This window comes from Scyliorhinus canicula, chromosome 9, assembly GCF_902713615.1.
Source record: "Scyliorhinus canicula chromosome 9, sScyCan1.1, whole genome shotgun sequence".
Classification (NCBI taxonomy): domain Eukaryota; kingdom Metazoa; phylum Chordata; class Chondrichthyes; order Carcharhiniformes; family Scyliorhinidae; genus Scyliorhinus; species Scyliorhinus canicula.
Window position 1 is genome coordinate 47,347,620 of NC_052154.1, and position 24,874 is coordinate 47,372,493.

At 46.3% G+C, this 24,874-nt stretch overlaps 1 protein-coding gene across 1 annotated transcript in view; it reads right to left on the minus strand.

The window, feature by feature from the left end:
* Positions 1 to 206: 206 nt before the first annotated feature.
* The window catches only part of LOC119971294 (multidrug resistance-associated protein 9-like), a 331,741-nt gene continuing 307,073 nt past the window's right edge, over positions 207 to 24,874 (minus strand). The window contains exons 28-34 of the mRNA XM_038806659.1: positions 19,167 to 19,256; positions 18,886 to 19,075; positions 10,955 to 11,114; positions 9,464 to 9,542; positions 3,400 to 3,513; positions 1,160 to 1,324; positions 207 to 552 (exon numbers count right to left, since the gene is read on the minus strand). Coding sequence (XP_038662587.1) covers positions 460 to 552; positions 1,160 to 1,324; positions 3,400 to 3,513; positions 9,464 to 9,542; positions 10,955 to 11,114; positions 18,886 to 19,075; positions 19,167 to 19,256 — 891 coding nt within the window. The 3' untranslated portion in view covers positions 207 to 459. The remainder of the gene's footprint in view (positions 553 to 1,159; positions 1,325 to 3,399; positions 3,514 to 9,463; positions 9,543 to 10,954; positions 11,115 to 18,885; positions 19,076 to 19,166; positions 19,257 to 24,874) is intronic.

A 24,874-nucleotide genomic window follows, 5' to 3' on the forward strand; every position in this document is an offset into this window, starting at 1 on the left:
TTGGATCGTTCATACCAAGGATTTGCATACTATGCTTGTCTCTGCTCTTCCCTGAAATATTGACCAGGCAGTATGTAAATTCCTTCCAACATGCAGAAGAGAGCTAGCAAGACTTCAGTGTGTTAGCAAATCTGTTGTGATAAGGAATTTCAATCAATAAAATAATACAGTTCACAATACATTTTTACAGTGACCCTAATATTTAATTTCCTGAAGTAAATTACCACAAAACCCAATGATGATTAACTTCAGTATCATCACAATAATAAAGCTTGGAGCCAATTTATTTTCGCCCCTCAATGGCTGAAACAAGTAATTGCTCATTACAGTGGCTGATTCAAAAAAACACATTCAGCTTCATAAACACATTTGTATTTAAGAACATTTGAGTCAATTGTCCTCTGATCTAATCAAAGCATCTTTCTGTAGCAATTCTGAATATGGACATTCTTTGCATATTTATGGCTTCATTTTGTTGGCAACAGCCAGCATAGATGTAAAAATTGAATTCTGATTTTGTAGCAGCACAGCTGGCTTGTCAAATTCCACAGCCTGAAAAAGAATAAGTGAATTTTGCAATTATCTTATCAGCATTCTAACAAATGCAGACTAATGAAAAACAGTAGGTTGTATATTCATGCTGGCAATAATGAATAATGATGTTACAACGAGAGTTGTGAATTTTAGCATTGTAGTAAAGATGGGCTTTGCTAGCTAATGGGGGAGGGAATACACAATCACCATCATATCACATTGGTATTCCTAGTCATACAGTTAAAGGTTGAGCTTATACCCACAAATATTTTAGAATCTTCAGATGAGTAAATCCATCAATATGCTCTCGTGATTCCATTTCTATTGTGCTGCTACCTAAAGTAATAATTACCAGGATATATATGCACAGTTGTTATGGAGATATGGGATGGAACAAGTTAAAACCTTGTAAGTGTCCAACTCTTGGATTTTTTTCTAATTCAATGACAACAGTCTATAAAAATAGTAATTGCAATGGTTTCTGTCTAATGGTCAAGTGATTAAATATATAGCTGTTTCAATTGTCCAGAAGCTGGGTGTCTGTTGGTAATGTCAGTAGAAACATACTAATCATGTCCAAAAATGTCTCGGGAATTTTTGCAATGTTGTACAGGGCATTCTTTACCTTTCCATTATCCATAACTAGAATTCTGTCACATTCCAGTACCGTGTTTATTCGATGTGCAATCGTCAGCATCGTGCAGTGTTTAAACTCTTCTCTGATGGTCTGTTGAATCAATGAATCTGTTTCTGAATCAATGGATGCTGTGGCTTCATCTAAAACTATAATCTAATGGAGTAACAGTACAGTAAATTAGACATAGAGAATTTCTTCAGTCAGAAGAAATTTCATTTGTATAACACTTCTTCAATTACTTGAGAATGCTATGATCCCAGGTGATGTTACTACTGTATTGGAAAACAAGAAGGTCCCAGAATGGAACCCTGGCTCAAAAATCTGTAATCATTATCTTGTTTTACAAAAAGTGGATTAACAGAGTTACAAGATTGCCAATTAACTTTTAACAACAAAAAAAATGTATGAAACATGAAAGTTTGACTACAGTACTCTTTCACTCCCCCTTACGTTCACAAATGTACACAGACTTTAAGAATGACATTGGTTACAAAATATATCTTATATCATAATGATCTTAGTAAACTCACAATCCCTGTAAGCTGACAGGCTAACTGTGGTCAGACAACTCCCCACTCTGAAACCAATCTGACTTCTGTGGATTTCTCCTCAAATTTTCCCCCAGTTGATCGTCACACGAAGGTTTCCAAATGCCAGTCTCAAAAGACAGGCTTAAGAATCTTCTTACAAACAATGCTTTCGCTCAGCTGCTTTCAGCAAAAGTTCCACCTTCCGGATTTTTAACTCTCCTTCAGTATTCTTTTGTCTTAAATTGCCACATGCATTCAAGTTTCTATCCATCCTTTCAAGTACTCAGTCCCCAACAAAATACCAAAGTTTCAAATATAGGAAATAATACACCAACTTTACAAACACTTCAGATGTTTAGTTTTTCCCTCGCCAATTTCACCCAAGTCTGCACATTCAGCTCTTTCTTTAGCTTTACTGAAATGTCCCCTGCTCAAATTCCAGTTCCAGTTTTTCTTTTAACTTCAATCTTCATGGAAACCTCTCTGTTTAGTATCTAGTTTCTAGAACTAACTGTACTTTAGCTTCTGGAACTTGCATTCTTACTCATTACTCCTTTCATGGCTTTCCTGCTTCTAGCAGGCAGAGCTTTGAGAGCTACCTTCTCTCTCATGGTCTGGCCTCATCTAGCTTGATTTCAGTTAATCATAATCACAAAGTCTGTCTTTCCTAAAGTGGCCTCTGGTTGCTAAGCAACATTTTATTCTTTCTCATTCTCTACCTGTCACACTGTAAACTCTCTGAGCACAATTGAGACACAGTTTAAAATGAAACCATAAAACACCCATCCATGCAAACGCCTTTGTTTAACATGAATCTAACTAGAGTTTTGCCCTACAAAAACACTAAATTAAACCCACTTAAATCTATACCTTGGGGTAAATTTTCCAGGCGGGTTGGAAAATGTAATGGGCCAGCTAAATGTCCACCTTAGGTGGGATTCCAATCTTGGGCTAGGGGTGGTCAGAAAGTCCCGTCCCTTATTTCTAACATCCAACAATACAAAGATAAATCTCTGAAAATTATCTCTGCTTCCTGATATTTAAGAATGAGTTATTTTGACGTAGAAACTGTTGTGATAGAGGCAAACAGTGCAGTAAGCTAGCCAGGCTGGGCATGGTGAGGAAGAAAGATGAAAGATCACAATGTTTACAGAAAATTGAAATTAGTATGATAACTGATCACACTTATCCCCATCAATCCACTGAGTTATTTTACCAGTTACAAAAGCTTGATTTCTATACTGGAAAACATTCAGTTTGTTTAATTTAATTTTTGCAGCTTAGTTTGTTGATCCGAAACGTTGGCCGGGATTTTCTGGCTGATGGTGCTGGTGGGATGGCGAGGGGTGCATTCAACGGGAAAACCCAATGGGTTTATCCAGAATTTTCTGTTTTTATTTCAATAAGTACTTCACTTGACGTGAGGAAGCAGTTTTAAGATTTGTAATAAGGTTTTCAATATGTGAAATATCCTTCTTTTCAGTTTTGTTTTGCCTTTACAGGGTTAAAACCACCCACTCTGCACGTGTCGGTGCTTTAATTTACTCAATGTTCTAGGTCAGATAATAATTCCAGATTAATGTAACTGATCTGTTTTCAGCAACTGTCCACTTTAAGATATTTCTGATAACATCTGGTTAGTCTTTTAATGCATTTCACCCTTCCATTAAAGCCTACCTTCAAGCTTCTTTTTCTTACCTTTGAATTTCTCAGAAGCGCTCTTGCCATGCAAAGCAACTGACGCTCTCCGACAGAAAAGTTTTCCCCGTTTTCAATCACCTCTGACTCCAGTTTCTTTGGAAGTTTTGAAATCTTCAAAATAGAATCATTTTTTCACAATGAACCAGGGAACAGTTCTGATTTTCCCACGTTAAAATTGAAAACAATCTTTAACTAGAATCGTTAACCACAATCTTTAACCAGTACACGAGAATGTAACCAATGCCTTTGTTGATTATCAGGATTGTGGTGACAGTCAAATAAATGTTTTATAACATTAGGGCTGCAATTTCACAGCTCTTTGGTGTTGGGCTGGGAGGCAGGAGGGCTGGCAATGTTACAGAGGAAAGTGTCAGAAAGGGAGCCCCCCTGTCTTCCCGCTTCCATGGCATATTGCCAGTAGGGGGGATTTGGCAGCAAGCTGCCCATCAAGTATAAAGCCACTTAAGTGGTCAATTAAGGATCACTTCTTCCCTCACACGACCACTCTGCCCACATCTGGAGGGCACACCACTACAAGGGAAGACTATCAAGTAAACTTGGCAGCCTCCCAATGGGTTCTGGGGAGCGGCGGTAGGGCCCTCTTTCATGGACATCCCACAAAGCACGACAGGCTCCCTTTATGGCAATGACCCCTCCCTCATGGCAACTGTGCTCCAGTGCATAACCCTGGAAGGGCCTCTTAATTTATCTCACTTGATTGGTACCCCATCCACCACCAATGCACTGCAAAAAGTCACCAAGGCTTCTTCGACCGCATCTTCCAAACCCAAGACCTCTGCCACCTCGAAGAACAAGTGCATGGGAATACCAGGACCTGGAAGTTCCACTCCAAGCCACTTATCATCCTGTTTTTGCTATATTGGAACTTCAATGTCACTGGGTTAAAATCCTGGAAATCTTTCTAATAGTACAGAAGGCATACCTGTCATAATATACACCAGTATATCATGGTGCAGACACACACACTGATTGACAAACAGCAAGACCAATCAACACACACAACACCGCAGCCAATCACCAGTTGGAGCACACTCACTATAAAGACAGAGGGCATCAGTTTTACTGCTCATTCGGGATGCAGCCTCTCAGAAGGACAAAGCTCACAGCTTGCAGACCTTCACCATGTGCGGAGTGCATAGACTGGTTAGGATTGGCATAGGTCTTTAGTTTAATATAACATAGTGTCGACCCACAGTGAAAGTATGTTCAACAGTTTCTAGCTTAATAAAATAGTGTTGTACTATTTCAAGTGTTGGTAGCCTGTATGTGTTACTGCTGAATTAAACGCAGTCTCCATGGATCCAGAGTACCCAACACATCAGTACCTACACCACATGGACTGCAACGGTTCAAGCAGGTGGCTCACCACCATTTTTTTTTGAAAATATGTGATTGAGGCATTTATAATTTTAACAATTTTAAACATCAAATTTCAACAAAAGCAAAAACACAACAATATAACCAACAAACCCCCTGGGCACAGACCCCAGCCAAAATGGCTTACACAATCAATGCCACCTTCCCCAACCACCCCTCCTACCCTTACACATCTCTCTCATGCCTCCCTTTATCCTTCCCCCCCCGACCCCTCTCCCCGCTGGCAGCTTAATTTTTCTTGGAGAAGTGTATGTATGCTGCCACTTCTGAGCAAACCCCTGGAACGAACCCCTCATGGCAAATTTAGTCTGAAATAGCCCGCCATATCGCCAATCCACACCCCCGACTTAGGGGACTCCAAGTCCCTCCACCCTAGTAAGATCCGTCTCTGGCCACCAGGGAGGCAAAGGCCAGGGCATCGGCCCTTTCACCCCTTGGGCTCCCAACTCTGGACTCGGAACCACCGTCAGCTTTAATACCTCTGATATGATGTCAGCAAACCCCTGCCAGAAATCCCTCAGCCTCGGACATGCCCAAAACATATGGGCATGATTCACAGGCACCCCGCACAGTGCCCACACCCATCCTCCACCTACTCAAAGAACCAGCTCATCCGGGCCACAGTCATGTGTACCCTGTGGACCACCTTAAACTGTATCAGGCTGAGCCTGGTGCATGACGCGGATGCATTAACTCTCCTCAGGGCCTCCTCCCATAACCCAGCCTCCAATTACCCACCCAACTCTTCTTCCCACTTTCTCTTCACCTCTCCAATCGGGGCTCCCTCTCACTCCATCAGCTCCTTATAGATCTGTGAGACCTTCCCCCATCCTACTCCTGTTCTCGACAACACCTTATCCTGTAGCCCCAGGGGCGGCAGGTGTGGGAATATCGCAACCTGCCTCCGCACAAAATCCCTCACCTGTAGATACAGGAATTCATTCCCACTGGCAACTCATTCTCCTCCTCCAAGCTCGGGAAACCCTCATCAATAAAGTGATCCCAAATCTCTCGATCTACTCATTGCCACCTCCGAAACCCCCCGTTCAGCGCCCCCCCCCCCCCCCCCCCCCCCCCCCCCCCCCCCCCCCCCGGAAAGAACCGTTGGTTGTCACACGTTGGTGCTCATAGCGACCCCCCCCCCCCCCCCCAACCCCATGTTCTGTCTCCACTGTCCCCACACCCTCAGGGCTGCCACTACTACCAGGCTTGTGGAGTACCGAGCCGGCGAGAACGGCAGTGGTGCCGTTAACAGTGCCTCAAACCCGTGTCCTTACAGGATGCCACCTCCACCTGCTCCCATACCGACCCTTTCCCCACTACCTACTTCTTGACCATCGCAACATTCGCCGCCCACCAGTAGTTGCTTTCTCCCCATAATCATATACCGCCCCTCTCACCCTTCGCAACTGTCCTACCGCCTTACCCATGGATAACAACCCAAATTACATTTGCAGCCTCCCACTGACCACTGCTTTCAGTGCCTGCAAAACCTCCCCCATGTCATTAATCTCAACATAGAATTTACGGTGCAGAAGGGGGCCATTAGGCCCATCGAGTCTGCACTGGCCCGTGGAAAGAGCACCCTACTTAAGCCCACGCTTCCACCCTATCCCCTAACGCAGTAACCCCACTGAACCTTTGTGGACACTAAGGGCAATTTATGATGGCCAATCCACCTAACCTGCACATCTTTGGAATGTGGGAGGAAACCAGAGCACCCAGAGGAACCCACGCAGACACGGGGAGAACGTGCAGACTCCGCACAGACAGTGACCCAAGCCGGGAATCAAACCTGGGACCCTAGATCATGAAGCAACTGTGCTAACCACTGCTACCGTGCTGCCCTTTCCCCGGATGGCCTTCCTCACCCACTCACACACCTCTTTCTCCGCTAACATTCCCACATCCAGCCTCCATTGCGGGCGCTGGTCTCCCCTCCCTTGCTCACTCGTAAATCCACCCAGTGTGGGGCATGATCCGACATCTCTATTGCCGAATGTCTTATCCAAAATGAAAAAAATCAATTTGGGAGTACACCTTCTGCACGTGGAAGTAAAACAAAAAGTATTTCGTCCACGGCCTCCCAAATCTCCATAGATCTATCCTCCCCCCCCCCATGTGCTCGATGAACCCCTGAAGCTCCTTAGCTGTAAACGACACCCTCCCTGAACTTGAGCTCAACCGGTGCAGTCTCGGATCTAGGACCGTATTGTATTAAAGTCCCCCTCCCCCATAATCAGCCGATGAGAGTCCAGGCCCGAAATCTTCCCCAGCACCCGCCTCATAAATTCCACATCATCCCAGTTCGGGGCATGAATGTTTACTAACACCACCGTCATCCCCTCCAATCTCCCGCTTACCATAACGTACCTACCCCCAGAGTCTGTCACTATATTTCCCACCTCAAATGCCACCCGCTTATTTATTTATTTATTTTTAATTTGCAGTGTCCAATTCATTTATTTCCAATGAAGGGACAATTTAGCGTGGCCAATCCACCTATGCGCACATCTTTGGATTGCCTGGGCGAAACCCACGCAAACACGGGGAGAATGTGCAAACTCCACACGGACAGTGACCCAGAGCCGGGATCGAACCTGGGACCTCGGCGCCCTGAGGCAGCAGTGCTATCCACTGCGCCACTGTGCTGCCCTGCCACCGGCTTATTGATCAAAATTGGCACCCTCTTCATTTTAAAATCCAACAATGAATGAAATACTTGCCCAACCTATCCCTTCCTCAACCTAATCTGGTCCCCCGCCTTCAGGTGCGTCACTTGTAACATGTCCACATCCGCCTTCAATCGCTTTAAGTGTGCGAACACGTTCCACGTGACCAGCATCCGGCCCGTATCCCACACCTCCCCAGGCCCCTCTCGGGTGCCCACCATCATCGATCCTCCTCCACTTTTATTTTAAATACCCTTCCCCTGTCAGCAGTACGCGCCAGCACCAGCTTCTTCACTCCCTTCCGGCAGGCCCACGATCCTTATATTCTGCCTGCGTGACTGGTTCTCTAGATCTTCGACCTTCTCCTGAACCCGCCTCTGCTGCTCGCGCATCAGCCCCATCTCTGCTGCCATCGAGGAAAACTACTCCCCGTGTTCCTCTGCCACCTTCTCTATCTTCTGGATCGCCTGACCCTGGGCAGGCAGCTTCATTTCCACGTGGGCGACCATCGCCCTGATCGAAACCACCGCCCGGGCCAGGTCCTCCAGACTCTCCTTCCGTCCTGGGTGAATTTCCCGTTCAAGCAGCTCACCTGCTGGTCCGTTGACCACTAAGCTGGCAGAAACGCACCCTGCCCCTCCGCCATCTCCACGTGTGTCACAGGCGCCGCACCAGCTTCAACCAACTGATTCCCTCCTTTTCAACCGGTTCTGGCTGTCAGCTCCATGCACCAGAGGGTCAATCTCTTCCCCTCACTCTCCTGCACCTTTATTCTGCCTCACATGCGAATGTGCGGCCACGGATCCGACCATTCTGTGTCCTTATCAGCAGGTAAAGCCAGGGGCTTTACGTGGCCCGGCTCCTAGCCCTCCAACGAATGGAGCATTGGTGGAAGTGAATGGTCTTGTTAACGTCCGACAGCAGCATGGTTTTATACGAGGAACGTCGTGCCTCACTAATTTAATTGAGTTTTTTGAGGAGGTGACAAAAATAATTGACGAGGGAAAGGGTGTGGATTTTGTCTACGTGGACTTTAGTAAAGCATTTGACAAGGTCCCTCATGGCAGCTGTGCAAAAGATTAAATCACATGGAGTGAACAGCTAGATGGATTCAGAACTGGCTTGGCCACAAAAGATAGAGGATAGCAGTGGAAGGGAATTTTTCCGAATGGAGGTCTGTAACTAGTGGTGTTCCACAGGGATCAGTACTGGGACCTCTGCTGTTTGTAATATATATAAATGACTTGGAAGAAAACGTAGCTGATTTGCTAGTCTGATTCGCAAGTTTGTGGACGATGCTGAGATTGCAGGAGTTGCGGATAGCGATGAAGATTATCAGAGAATATAGCAGGATATAGATAGGCTGCAAAATTGGGCGGAGAAATGGCAGATGGAATTTAACCCAGGCAAATGTGAGGCGATGCATTTTGGTAGATCCAATTCAGGTGTGAGCTATAAAATAAATGGCAGAACCATCAGGAGCATAGAGACACAGAGAGATCTGGGCGTGCAGGTCTACAAATCCTTAAAAGTGGCAGGACAGGTGGAAATGGTGGTAAAGAAAGCATATGGCAAGTTTGCCTTCATCGGACGGGGCATCGAGTATAAAAGTTTGTAAATTATTTTACAGTTATATAGAACATTGGTTCGGCCACATTTGGGATACTGGGCGGGATTCTCCAATAATGGGGCTATATCCCCACGCACGCGAGAAAATGGGCGCGAATCACTCCGGACTTTTTCTAGAAAGGGGGCTAGCAGGGCGTCGGAGTAGTCCTCGCAGCTCCGACTGCCGATACGGGGCCCTGCACTACCGGCCCCCCTCAGATCGCTCACGCCCGCCGATTGGTGGCCCCCAATCACGGGCCTGGCTGTCGTGGAGCCCCCCCCCCCCCCGCGAAAAGTTATACATAGTCTATAAAAGACCTCAGGAGTATAACCACCTGATTTATTAATATTTATGAGCATAGTGTGAATTGTTTTAAGCATACCATATCTTTCATATAGGTCCTTTCGAGAGCTTCCCAAATAGTTTCCTCTTTGTAATTTCCAAAAGGGTCTAAGTTGTACCTTTGGGAAAAGTACAGAATTTAATTAATTGGGGATAAATTCAAGTCAATATTTATATTAATGACTATGGAATTGAAGTAAGATGCTATTATTTTAATGGAGGCAGTTTCTTGGTTATCAAGATACTAAATGCTACAGAAATTGAAACAAAATAGTGCAAGATTTAAAGTGCTACAGTAAAACACTCAAACAAACAAAACAGGAAATGGGCCATGTTATTGATTACTCATCCTGCCACCTCAACCAATGAGGTACATTCTCCAATCCTGTAAGGAGACATTATCAGATTTAATACAAACACAGGTCGATAATACTTTTGAAATACCTGCAAGTTTTCAAATTGATTCATTGTCCTCTGATTGTAATAAATTCCTATTCATGGATTTGAGTCTTGACGATAATATATGAATATTACAAATTTTTCTAGTTTCATTTCAAAAGGGGAAGGAAAGAGTGACACAGCGATCTGAACCTAATTGTTTAATGCTTCAATTGGGGTTTGTGCTGCTCACTTTTTGATTCCAAAGAGTTCCTCTGAGAAATAAAATTCTGATGCCCTGTAACGGGCGACACGGTAGCACAGCACAGTAGCACAGCGGCTAGCACGGTTGCTTCACAGCTCCACGGTTCCAAGTCCGATTCCCGGCTGGGTCACTGTCTGTGCAGAGTCTGCATGTTCTCCCCGTGTCTGCTTGGGTTTCCTCCGGGTGCACTGGTTTCCTCCCACAGTCCAAAGACGTGCAGCTTAGGTAGATTGGCCATGCTAAATTGCCCTTAGTGTCCAAAAATGTTGGGTGGGGTTACTGGGTTACGGGGATAGGGTGGAGGCTTAAGTGGGGGTGCTCTTTCCAAGGGCTGGTGCAGATTGAATGGGCCAAATGGCCTCATTCTGCTCTGTAAATTCTATGAATTCTATGATGCCAAAATCACATAGAATTTCATGTGAATTATCTATCAAAAAAGTAGCAAGGCTACCTGGCTACCTGGCTTTATTATTAATAAATATTTTTGTTGATTGAATTATGGCTGCATGATAACTGTTTACTTGACTAATGGTAATTTTTGACGTTCCCTGTTATTTCTATTTTCTTGTTCTTAAGTTGGACCGTCTGCGCCACAACAGCAGGAATGCAGGTTTGCAGCTCACGTAAAGGTACCAAATGTAGGTCATAAATTCTGCTATAGGATGCGATATGACCGAAGATCCTGCATCCAATTGATGTGCTCTTCGGAGTGGCTGGTTCGAGGTGATATGGATGGAAACTTGGGAACAAGTGTCTGCACATTCAAGGAAAGTGAAGTGTGTAGGAAAGGCTCCAAAAGAGCAAGTTGAAGCAAGTTGAAAATAAAACAATATTGTACTATGCGGTCAACATTTGCTTAGAATTGTGGAATATATGAAGAGTTCCTACCTCACTGTGCCAACAAACAGAACTGGGTCCTGTGGAATGACTGAAAGTTTACTTCGCAGATCTTCCAAAGCAACAGTGCAAACATCAATGTCGTCAATCAGGATGGTCCCTGTGAGTGGTTCAACTAGTCTGAACAAGGCAACGCTCAGTGATGATTTGCCTGCAACAGGAAACTGCTAATTTAGTAGGTCCTTTGCATGTTATCGAAGTGATATGAATGTAGGCTTCCTATTTTCATCTACATGCTGCCCCTCAGTGACATAATCTGAAAACACGTTAGATTCCACAGGTACCTTCATCCATGCCTTTGCTACTTCTGTACTTTTCCATGCCGGCAGCTCTCTGTCCTCCCGCCTTCTACCCTCTGTAAACTTGCAGTCATCCAAATTTTTGCTGCCTGTGTTGTAACTCATTACAAATCACCCACCACCCTATACTCGCCGACCTACATTGGTTCCTGGTGAAGCAAAGCTTCGATTTTAAATCCTTTGCTTTCATAACCATAGGGCTTCATCCATCTGTACCTCTGGAATCTTGTTCAGCCGACAACCCTCAGATATCAGCGTTCACCTCGTTCTGGCCTCTTGAGCATTCCTGATGTGAATTGCTCCACCATTGATAGGTGCCCTCAGCTGCCTCGGACCCCAACTCTGGATTTCCCTCCCTAACCCTCTCAGTCTCGCTTCCTATCTTTCCTCCTTTTGTTTTAAATTTAGAGAACTCTTAATTCTCTTTTTTCCCAAAGGGGCAATTTCGTGTGGCCAATCCACCTGCTCTGCACATCTTTGGGCTGTGGGGATGTGACCCATGCAGACACGGGGAGATTGTGCAAATTCAACACGGAGAATGACCCGGGTCCACGACGCTATGAGACAGCAGTTGTGTTTTCATATGAGACAGCAGTGATAACCACTGCGCCACCATGCCGTCTCTCTCTTTCCTCCTTTAAGGCATTCCTTGAAACCTCTGTTTTGTCATGGGCCCTCATATCTTTCCTTTGGCTCTGTCAAACTTTATTCGATAATATTCCTGTAAAATGGCTGAGATGCAACATAAATGCACCTTTCTGTTGTTGTGAATCAAGATTTCAGGAAGATTATAACAGGAAGAAAGAACAAACTCTGATTCACATAGCGTGCTTCACAACATTTCAAATGTTTTACAGCCTATTAAGTACTGCTGAAGTGTAGTCACTGTTATGATATTGGAAAAATAGCAATCGGTATGTTCACAATAGGGTTCCACAAATAGTAATGTGATAATGACCAGATGATCTGTTTCCTTTTAGGGACATGAGGGATAAATATTTACTGTCTGTGTTGAGTTTGCACTTTCTCTTGTATCTCCATGGGTTTCCTCCAGGTGCTCTGGTTACCTCCCACAGTCCATAGATGTGCAGGTTAGGCGGATTGACCATAATCTATGCACAGGTTTATGAGGATAGGGTGGGGGAGTGGGCTTAGGTAAAGTATTCTTTTGGAGGGTTGGTGCAGACTCGATGGGCTGAATGGCCTCCTGCACTGTCGGGATTCAATGAAAGGTATGAAATCTTTTACATCCGCCTTAGAAGGCAGATTTTTTAGCATAATTTGTAAATTGTACCTTACTGAAACTTATCAGTGAATACTTTGTGGTGAATGTGATTCACACCGGATTATACATGTGTCTGTATTGTAAGTGCAGTTGCACTACCTGTCCTCCAGGGGGAGTAGCTCTGGGAATGCTCGAGTTGTATGGGGCTTCTCCCTTGGCTCTGCCCTGGACTCCTCCCCCGGAAGCTGCTGTATAAAAGCTCAGTGCCACAAGGTCAGCCGGCCAGTTCACCGAAAGTTCAATGGCTAATTGGCTGGCTCTGTTGTGAGTATATTAAAACCGCTATTCTAATCCTACAAGCACGTGTCTGTAGAATTGTTGGTTCCAACAATTTAATATACTCAGGAAACAGTCAAAGAAATCATGGAAGCAGCCCTCAAGCCCGGACGCCTAGAACTCGACCCAGAGGATGCAGAGGCTAAGGAAATTGTTTCCCACTGGCTGAGATGTTTTAAAGCCTACCTGGCAGAAGCCAGCACCGCCGGAACAACGGAGGAACAAAAACTCAGCCTACTGCACGCGTGGGTAAGCCACAGAATCTCCACACAGCTGAATCCGGCTGGTTCTTACACCGCAGCGCTGGCAATATTGGACAAAATGTACGTTAGGCCCATTAACGAGGTTTATGCACGCCAAGTGTTTACTACCCGCCGTCAGCGGCCTACAGAAACGCTAGCCGAGTCTGTAAGGGAATTGAACAATCTTTCCAATGACTCTAATTATCAAGCCGTTACCGCGGCTGAACATAGGGAGCTTGCTGTGCGGGACGTTTTCGTGGCGGGCCATAGGTCTAACTATGTGCGCCAAAGACTGCTAGAAAAGGTGGCCCAGGACTTAGAAACTACTGTGGAGGTTGCTACCACTATGGAAGTTTCCTTCCGCAGCCTCACCTAGTTTCCTGCGGACCCCGCGACCTCATCGTGGACCCCCGACCAAGTCACCCCAAGCCTGTGCCGCACGGCCCCCCAGCTACCGCGCTGCCAAAGCTAGTTACTCTGCTGCCCCAGCCAGTTACTCTGCTGCCCCAGCCAGCTACTCGGCTGCTTCAGCCTGCCACTTCTGTGGCCAAAGCCAGCACCCGCGGCAGCACTGCCTGGCCTGTAACGCGACCTGCAGCAGCTGCGGGCGAAAAGGACACTATGCCAGAGTGTGTCTGGCGAAGAAAGCCCCAGCCTCCAACCCTCCCACGGCTCAAAGCACTCGTTCCCTGAATTCACAGGCCTGCAGGCCCCGAAATGCTGCAGCCTGTATGCCGACTCCGCCCCCACCCGACATGTGCGACTCATGGGGGCGGCCAACTTGGCAATCCTGCTCCATGCGGCCGGCAATGTGCGACTCATGGGGGCGGCCATCTTGGGATCCATCCCCTTCAAACTCTGAAACTCACCTCGACGACTACGAACTCAGAGGGCAGTCATCACGGGGCCACTCCAGCACAGCTGATCGAGCCGCCGACTACCTGCAACTCAGCGCAGTCACCCAGATCAATCCCGCCCCAAGCACCTACGAAGTTCGATGGCGGAGGTCCAGATTAACGGGTACAGCACGCCATGCCTCTTTGACTCCGGGAGCACCGAGAGCTTTATACATCCAGATCTGGTATGACGCTGTTCGCTTTCTATTTTTCCAGTGAGCCAAACTATCGCCCTCGCTTCGGGCTCCCACTCAGTCCAAATCCAAGGACGCACCGTTGCTACGCTCACAATTCGAGGCGCTAGTTATTCTAAATTTAAACTTTATGTCCTGCCCGACCTCTGCGCGCCACTCTTATTAGGTCTGGATTTCCAGTGCAACCTCAAGTGCCTCACCCTCAGCTTCGGCGGGCCCCTGCCCGCACTCACTATCTGCAGCCTAACCACGCTGCGCATCTCCCCCCCTCCGCTCTTCGCCAATCTCACTCCAGATTGCAAGCCAGTAGCTACTCGCAGCAGGCGATACAACCTCCAGGATAGGGTCTTTATCCGATCGGAGGTCCTACGGCTGCTCAGTGAGGGGATCATAGAGGCCAGTAATAGTCCCTGGAGAGCTCAGGTGGTGGTCGTCAAGACCGGGGAAAAATTTTGCATGGTCGTCGACTATAGCCAGACCATAAATCGCTTTACGCTCCTAGACGCGTATCCCCTCCCCAGAATTGCAGACATGGTTAATCAGATCGCCCAATATCGGCTATTTTCCACGGTGGATCTGAAGTCTGCGCACCACCAGTTCCCAATCCGCCCGGAGGACCGCCACTACACAGCATTCGAGGCCGATGGCCGCCTCTTCCATTTCCTCCGTGTCCCTTTCGGCGTCACTAACGGAGTTTCGGTGTTCCAACGAGCAATGGACCGAATGGTAGAACAGTACGGCCTGCGGGCCATGTTTCCATATCTGGATAATGTTACCATCTGCGGCTATGACCAGCAGGACCACGACGCCAACCTCCACCGTTTTCTCCAAACGGCACAGAAATTAAATCTCACTTATAACAAGGAGAAATGCGTTTTCCGCACAAACAGACTGGCCATCCTCGGCTACGTCGTGGAGAACAGAGTCCTGGGCCCAGACCCGGACCGCATGAGCCCCTCTTAGAACTCCCACTCCCTCATTGCCCCAAGGCCCTCAAACGGTGCTTGGGGTTCTTCTCATACTACGCCCAGTGGGTCCCTCAATATGCGGACAAAGCCCGCCCACTCTTTAAGGCCACACGATTTCCCCTGTTAGCTGAGGCGCTCCAGGCCTTCAGCTGCATCAAGGAGGACATCGCCAAAGCAGCCATGCGGGCGGTGGATGAATCCACTCCCTTTCAGGTTGAGAGCGACGCCTCAGAGGTAGCTCGAGCTGCCACTTTAAATCGGGCAGGGAGGCCCATTGCATTTTTATCCCGTACTCTATCCGCTTCAGAACACCAACACTCCTCAGTCGAGAAGGAAGCACAAGCCATCATGGAGGCTTTTCGGCACTGGAGGCACTACCTCGCAGGTAGGAAGTTCACCCTCATCGCCGACCAACGATCGGTTGCCTTTATGTTTGACAACTCGCAAAGGGGCAAAATAAAAAATGATAAAATCCTTCGGTGGAGGATCGAACTCTCCACCTATAGTTACGATATTAAATATCGACCGGGGAAGCTCAACGATCCCTCGGATGCCCTATCCCGCGGGACATGCGCCAGCGCGCAGATCAACCGTCTGAAAGCCATCCACGTGGATCTCTGCCATCCAGGGGTCACCCGGCTCGCCCACTACATCAGAGCCCGAAACCTGCCTTTCTCCAATGAGGAGGTAAAAGCGGTCACCAGGGACTGCCCGATCTGTGCAGAGTGCAAACCGCACTTCTATAGACCAGACAGGGCCCACCTGGTCAAGGCTTCTAGGCCCTTTGAACGCCTTGCGATCGATTTCAAAGGGCCACTCCCCTCCACTAACAAGAACATTTATTTCCTCAACATCATCGACGAGTTCTCCCAATTCCCTTTTGCCATTCCATGCCCTGATATGACCTCCCACACAGTCATTAGGGCCCTGCATAGTGTCTTCACCCTGTTCGGTTTCCCCAGCTATGTGCACAGCGACCGGGGTTCGTCCTTTATGAGCGATGAGCTGCGTCAGTACCTGCTCGACAAGGGCATCGCCTCGAGCAGGACTACCAGTTACAACCCCAGGGGGAATGGGCAGGTGGAGAGGGAGAACGCGACGGTCTGGAAGACCGTCCTGCTGACCCTCCGGTCTAGAAAACTCCAAGTCTCCCAATGGCAAGAAGTCCTCCCAGATGCGCTCCACGCAATCAGATCCCTCCTCTGTACGGCTACAAATCAAACCCCTCACGAGCGACTCTTCATATTTTCTAGGGGCACTACCACGGGAGTCTCACTTCCGGCGTGGCTGAGGACACCAGGCCTGGTCCTCCTGAGGAAGCACGTCAGGGGGCACAAAACTGACCCCCTTGTTGAAAAGGTGCACCTCCTCCATTCCAACCCCCAGTACGCATTCGTGGAGTTCCCGGAAGGTCGCCAGGACACAGTATCCCTTCGGGACCTGGCACCCGCTGGATCCAGCCCCCCCTACCCCCGCTGAGGAACCCCTTACCCCGTTCCCTATGCTGCCGCCCCCTCGCGCCCCCGATTCCGCAAGCTCACCCCACCGGTTCCACAAGCCAGAACCAGCCCGCCCCCAGCGCCCCCAGTCTCCGGTCGAGCCAGAGGTGTATAAAGTTCAGACGGGACCCGCCCCGGAGTCTGCCATCGTACCCCAGCTCTCAACACCCACCCAGCCATCGCAAGAGGCTGCAACCCCGGTGCTCCGCAGATCGAAAAGAACAATTCATCCACCGGACACACTAACTCTGTGAGCCACCACCCCAGCTGGACTCGATTTTTTCACAGGGGGTGAATGTGGTGAATGTGATTCACACCGGATTATAATCTGTATATACATGCTGGGGGCAGCACAGTAGCATGGTGGTTAGCGTAAATGCTTCACAGCTCCAGGGTCCCAGGTTCGGTTCCCGGCTGGGTCACTGTCTGTGCGGAGTCTGCATGTCCTCCCCGTGTGTGCGTGGGTTTCCTCCGGGTGCTCCGGTTTCCTCCCACAGTCCAAAGATGTGCGGGTTAGGTGGATTGGCCATGCTAAATTGCCCGTAGTGTCCTAAAAAGTAAGGTTAAGGGGGGTTGTTGGGTTATGGGTATAGGGTGGATACGTGGGTTTGAGTAGGGTGATCATTGCTCGGCACAACATCGAGGGCCGAAGGGCCTGTTCTGTGCTGTACTGTTCTATGTTCTATGTGTCTGTATTGTAAGTGCAGTTGCACTACCTGTCCTCCAGGGGGAGTAGCTCTGGGAATGCTCGAGTTGTATGGGGCTTCTCTCTTGGCTCTGCCCAGGACTCCTCCCCCCGGAAGCTGCTGTATAAAAGCTCAGTGCCACAAGGTCAGCCGGCCAGTTCACCGAAAGTTCAATGGCTAATAGGCTGGCTCTGTTGTGAGTATATTAAAACCGCTATTCTAATCCTACAAGCACGTGTCCGTAGAATTGTTGGTTTCAACATACTTCATCTGAATTCTTATTCTCAGAATGTTCTTCAATCTCACGCTTCCATTGGGGATGCCTTGAATTCTTTGATACTGCAATTTTGCAGCAGTAACTTCTTACCCCATGATCTTCCTTCCTCTGCACCCTCCCCTGGCCCCATCCCCACTGTCCATATTCCCATAACTAATTTAATAAATATAGAGCAAAGTGAAGTTTAGTGTTGCTATTTGTTACTCTTGTTTCTGCAGCTTTAAACTACCACAAGTCATTACTGGAGTCAGTATAGAGTTATATACTGTACTTTCTTGGAATCCAAGTTACTCACGTGTGTGAACATTTGTCATGGGCTTTTGTTTAATACTTGCCAACTGAAAAACCTTTGTTATCCATTCTGATAATGATATTAATTGTATTGAAAAGGGTGAATAACCTTTTACTAAGACTAACAGAACACTGATTGTGTTGTTCATGTGTTGAATAGGGATCTGGAACATGCTTGTGAGGTTTAGCTTTTTGGCAGTCTTATTGCTTCAGGCCAATCTATCAAATAGACAAAGTCAAGTCACTTTAATTATTTATAAACTACTGAAATCAATCAGAGATACTTGTTTGCAAATTTCAGGATTCAGATCAGTGACCGGCTCTCTTTAAAAAAAATCTGTTTTGTATTTGTAAGAATGTGAGTTGTGGCAAGCCAGAGACATGGCTAAAGCCAACACTCGGAGCTAGGTATCACTGCTTGGAAAATATCTGGGCAGGATGAACTAGGAAAAAGGGATGGGTTACATTCCATTACAGCATTAAAACCTAGGAATAATGGAAGCGATGCTGTAAAACCTAAGCATCTTTCAATACAGCGAAGGAATAGGAACAGAAATGCTAACTCTATTTGGAATATATTACGGAGTCCTAAACAGTATAAAGAAAAATGGGACACAGATATGAAGATAAATGAGAGAAAGAAACTGCAGGCATGTTGGGGTAATAATAGGAAACTTTAACCCAAATCTAACTTTGGATAATTAGAGTAACAACAGTGTCAAATAAGGAGTGGGGTTTCTAGAACATGTCCAAAAGTGTATTCTGGATCATTGTGTTTTTAGACAAACATGGAATGAAACAATGCTGGATCTCATTCCAGAAAGTAAAATGGGCCATCTAAACAACATAGGCTTTTGTGAACACATGGGAACAGTGACTATAGTATAATTATTCACTACTGTGTCCCACATAACTGCATCTCTTGTTATAACCTCTGACTAGTCAAGGCTATTTCATTTATTGATGTATTCTATTGTTATAATCAAGAGCAGTTTTTCAAATGTCTTACCTGATCCAGTTCTTCCAACAATTCCGATTTTCTCCTGAGCTTCTATATTTAAATGCAATCCTTTTAGGACTATTGGAGTGTTTTCTCTGTATTTCATCTGATAATTCTTAAATGCTATTGCACCACGATTAGGCCATTCCTTGGAAACAGTTTCATTTTTAATGTGAAATGGGGCTTCTGAAACACACGTCTGATAGAAATATATAATTGTAAATAACTGTGAAGGAAAAGTATTTCAGTCAATTAGGATTCAGAATGTATGTGTGTCTTTATGTGCTTACCAGTACATATTCCAATATTCGTTCTACAGATATGAATCTGGCTTCTGTTTCAATTCCCAATCTTGTGCAGTATTCGCATAATCCTGACAGCTATAAGCAATAAGAACATTGAATTCAATACTACACCTAGTGTTAATATACGATGAACAATCGAGGAACAAAGGCACTTTACAGCATTCTGGACGCAGCATTGTGCTTCACAATTTCTGACCACGTTCTCTGCCACAATTTATGTTTACATTTCCTTTGCAGGTTTCAGTTTTATTCCTGTTTTTTCTTTTGTCTTTGCTGTACATTATTCTGTCACTCCCGCCTCCTCTGGACATATCTTTTCATTTTTTACTTATCACGTTGGTCTTGTACCAACAATACTTTTATCATCCATCAATCCTGTCGTCTATTCTATCATGGATCTTCTCTTTTGTTCTCTTTCCACCTTCCTCCATTTCACTTGTTTAAACATGTCACATTTTGCCAATGAAACATTATTGACCTGAAATGTTGGCCGGGATTTTCAATTGTTTGTAGGACTTCATTTGAAATTTGCATTGCTAGAGTATGGCATGTCATATTACTGCCTCTGGATAGCAACCCAGTTTTCAAGGGGACAGTGGCAGTTGGGAACGGGGAACCAGTTCACCTTCGATGAATGCCCACTAAGTTCCTTGAGGAACTTTTTAACAGGCCGGAGACGGCAAGAAAGGAATTTTATAAAGTAGAAATTGTCAAACCCAAACAGTCTGTTGTACATTAATAAACAGCTGTCAGGATTAAAATGAGCAGAAGTTAAAGATTTTTTTATGGTGAAGCTGGGGGATCTTCTGCCAGAACATGTGCTTTACCTTCCATTTGGCCACTTCAATGCCCGTAAGCTGTTGGTCCTCCGAGGTGATGATTGCCCTGTTCTGCAAGGCAGCGGCAGGCCCCCAACATTGTAGCTGCCTTTGCTGCTTTCACTTTGCAGACATCTCCTGCCTCCTGGTGTCACTTCAGTGACACTAATTGATGGCCAACTTCACCTCTGTCCCAATGAATGCAATTACATTATGGGATTTGGACCGAACACTATCTGAGTTAGGGAATTCTAGACCATGTTTAGAAGATCCAGGCAATTAACTCTGTTCCATGGACGCTGCCTATCCTGCTGAATATGAACAGCATTTTCTGTGTTTTTCAGATTTCCAGCATTTGCGGTAATTTCTCTTTGAACAATTTAGACAGACACCAGCCTTGAAATTCCTTGGGGACTCTCCCAGGTTTGTTAGGTTTTCAGTCTATCTGGAAGCTTCTTGTTTACCTTGTAATAATAATAACAACCTTTATTATTGTCACATGTTGGCTTAAATGAACACTTTAATGAAGTTAGGTTAAAGCCCCTCGTCGCCACACGTCGGCCCCTGTTCGGGTGCACAAAGGAAGAATTCAGAATGTCCAATTCACCTAACAAGCACGGATTTTGGGACTTGTGGGAGGAAACTGGAGCACCCGGAGGAAACACACACATTGATCAACCATAATCATATTAAATGGTGGAGAGGCTTGAGGGACTGTATGGTCTAATCCTTCTTTATGTTCTTATGTTATGACTTTGCCCTTATTCAGGATTTTGTGTGTAGAGGACAGATGTAGTCCCAACATGGACTCCCACCCACCACGAGGATGTTCTAGGGCAGCACGGTAGCACAGTGGTTAGCACAGTTGCTTTTAGCTCCAGGGTCTCAGGTTCGATTCCCGGCTTGGGTCACTGTCTCTGCGGAGTCTGCACGTTCTCCCCGTGTCTGCGTGGAATTCCTCCGGGTGCTCTGGTTTCCTCCCACAGTTCAAAGATGTGCAGCTTAGGTGGATTGGCCATGATAAATTCACCTTAGTGTCCAAAAGGATAGGTGGGGTTACTGGGTTACGGGGATAGGGTGGATGCATGGGCTTAAGTAAGGTGCTCTTTCCAGGGCCAGTGCAGACTCGATGGGCCGAATTGCCTCATTCTGTACTGTAATTTCTATGATTCTCGTCTGCCGAAAGTCCATTTTGGTTGGCCTGCCACATTTCCCATGGCGGAACCTGTCATGATCTGAACCCCTGAAAATAATTTAAAACACTTGACAGATTGGCACTCTTTCCAAGGCTTCAAAGATTCTTACAGTCAAGCAGAGACAGGTCCTGAACTTTCAAGCTTATTTTTTTTATAGATAAAAGGGACAGAACAGGAGGCAACCTAATTGAAAAATGCGCCTTTATCACCGTGTTGGCCATAGCATACAGTATTTAATATATGAGACCTTTTTACCCTGTTGATAGTGCAATTTACCTTACACAATGATGTACAGATTGTACCAAACAGTTTGATTCAATAAATTTAGCATCTATGTGATCCATTTGTAAGGGCACTTAGGAACAGTAGGAATTGTCTTTGATATGAAAATCACATTGGCTTTGCAAACTGACACTCAGAAGCATCTTGTAACCAAATGAAAAACTGCAGTGAGGTTGTTATTTTCTCTGAAAGTCTGGCAGAGGAAGAATTGTTTTATTATTTATTTTATTATCTTTATTGTCATGTGTAGGGTTACATTAACACGGCAATGAAGTTACTGTGAAAAGCTCCGCGTTGCCACATTCCGGTGCCTGCTTGGGTACACAGAGGGAGAATTCAGAATGTCCAAATTACCTAACGGCATGGGCGCGATTCTCGGCTCCCCAAGCCGGTTGGGAGAATCGCGGGAGGGCCCCCCGACAAATTTCACGCCCCCTGCGATTCTCTCCCCCCCCCCCCCCCCCCCCCCCCCCGCCCCCGCTCGGAAGAACCGGCGCTCGCCGTTTTTAACGGCGAACGGCGATTCTCCGACCCGGATGGGCCGAGCGGCCTGCCGTTCGCGGCCGTTGCACGACGGCGGCAAACACACCTGGTCGCTGCCGTCGTGAAACGGGAGTGAGAAGCCCATTTGGGGCTTGTAGGTGGCCTAGCAAGGAAAGAGCACCACGACTGTGCTTGGGAGGGGACAGGCCCGCGATCGGTGCCGACCGATCGTCAGGCCAGTGTCTCAATCGGACACACTATTTCCCCTCCGCCGCCCCGCAAGATCAAGCCGCCACGTCTTACGGGGCGACTGAGGGGAAAGACGGCCACCGCGCATGAACGGGTTTGTGTTGTCAGCGTCATGACGTCAGCCGCGCATGCACGGGTTGGAGCCGGCCAACCTGCGCATGCGCGGCTGATGTCATTAGGCACGCCGGCCGCGTCATTCTTGGCGCGACGCCCCCGCGGCCAAGAGTTACGGAGCGCCGCTCCTAGCCCCGCCGGGAGGGGAGGATAGGGGGTGAGGAGCGGCCTCCGAGGCCGTCGTGAAACTCAGCCGAGTTCACGACGGCCCTCCCGATTTTTCCCGGGAGCGGAGAATTCCGCCCCATGTCTTTTGGGACTTGTGGGAGGAAATCGGAGCACCCAGAGGAAACCCATGCAGAATGGGGAGATCGTGCAGACTCAACACAGTAACCCAAGCTGGTAATCGAACCTGCGACCCTGGAGCTGTGAAGCAACAGTGCTACCCACTGTGCTAACATGCACTGTCGACTCTCACAAGCTCATTCTGTAAGTTGCAAACAGAACTGAGATATTGCAGTCAAAATAGTCTCCCTTTTTGTAACAATGGAATAGTTGTGCAAAGGTTGTGCTTTTTAATTGCAGGATGTCTGTTTTGGTTAAAATTTGTTTTTGTAATTCTAGATATAGGTAAAAAAAAACTTGAATTTATATTGTATCTTTCAATATCTCAGCACTTTCCCTACATTGCAACAACGATTACACTTTAGGAGTACCTTATAGCTGATAAAATACTTCTGAAGTATCAAAATTGTTGCAGTGTCGGGAATGGAGCAGCCAAATCCCCTCTCTAGACCCCTCTTAACCTTTGTGGGCAACCTTTCTTGGTGCTCCTCTTCTGGATTCAACTTCTCCAAGATGCCATTTTCTTGGAGGTTCTTCACAATTGATGTGTTCTCAATTGATTCATTCATGGTTGCACTCTGATTGTCATGTTTTGTTGTACAGTCCAGCTGAGATCTGTCAGTCTCACTTTTGTCCTGCACAGCTTGTATGCTCCTTGTGATCACTTTGTCACTATTCACAAATACAGTGACAGACCGCCATAGTCTTCTTTTTGTTGATCAAATAAACTAGATAGACCTTCATAGTCTTCTTTCATTGCTCTCTCTCTGGAATCTTTCAGTGCATCCACTCTGGAGTCTTTCAGTACTCTCTCTCTGGAGTCATTCATTGCTCTCTCTCTGGAGTCTTTCATTTCTGGTTATTCATTTGTCAGGTTACTGCTGTCCAATATAGCAACAGCATGCAATTCCATCAATGTATTGGATTCATCTACAATTAGTAAAATGCTATTTAGATTTTCAATCTTGTTACTAACAGAATAATCATCAAAACCAAATATATCTGCCATATCTGAGTAATATTCTTCAATGTCGGATACATCTTTTTTAGCTTTAAATTTGTTAACATTTTCTTGTTGCATGCTGCAAACATTTTGTTTCATGATGCCGCAAAAGTCTTCTTCAATGTTCTGCCTTGCGAGGTAAAAAAAAACGTCTATGCCTTTAAAAGTCGTTTTTTCATTTTCCAGGAAGTTTTTCTTTAAGTGGGCGTGTCCACATCGTTCTGACGTCATCACGTCCGTGACGCCATGTGCAAACATGCATTATTCATGCGCAAATCGATCTTCGTCCGGAGAGCGCTCTTTATTCAAGTTCGCATGCGCAGAACGGTATTCTTCCGGATGGTGTCGTTTTTCAATTTGCCAGCCGAGGGTCAGACAACGGCTTCCACAGAACGTGAGAGCTATTCACGCAATTGTTCCAGGACCTGTTTGTGGCCCACAAACAAGCAGAAAAATAGCCAGGTAGCCAAGAATCCTGCAAACTGGTCCCACACATGCGCAGAACATTCAGAATCTGAATCGTGCGTTTTTGTCTTTAACTGCGCGTGTCTGAAATTTCCATCTTCCAAAGCGTGCATTTATTTAGGGTGTGCTTGCAACACAATGAATTTTTAATTGCGCCATAGCTTTCATGGATGCAAGATTTTTTTTACTTCGATTCAATGTTTTGCCACTTCTATTTTTAGATTATTTCATCGCACAGGACATTTTTAGGTTTTAAAAAAAATATTTTATTGCAAATGTATATCAAAACAGGTTACAGTGAATAAACACCCTGGGAACATCCTAACAATCAACTATACAGTTTGTACAGATTTTTCCCCTTTTTCATCCTCCCCCCTACCCTGTGGAGAACAGCCCCTCAAACATAAATTTTTTTAATTGGGTTTTTGATCAAAATATATTTACCGTCATGTACACAGGATAAGAGACATATATACACATATATAGAAGAGAAAGGCACACCCAAACATAATCAAAGAAAAGAAAATAGTAAGTAATAAAAAAAAAATAGAATAACGGGTAGGGTACTGTGCACCAGCTCAACAGCAGCAACTCTGTACATCTGGCAAAATTATTTACAACACATTAGTGGGCAACTGTTTGGGGGGAGGGGGGGGGGGGGTGGTGGAGACGGGGAGGTGAATATATATTTGGGTGCTGGAGAAACAATTACAGTGGGCAATACTTGAATGGGTTTGGTGTTGGTGTTGTCGCTTGCTTCTCCTGGACGGATCTCGCTGCCGTCTCGCGCTCACCTCT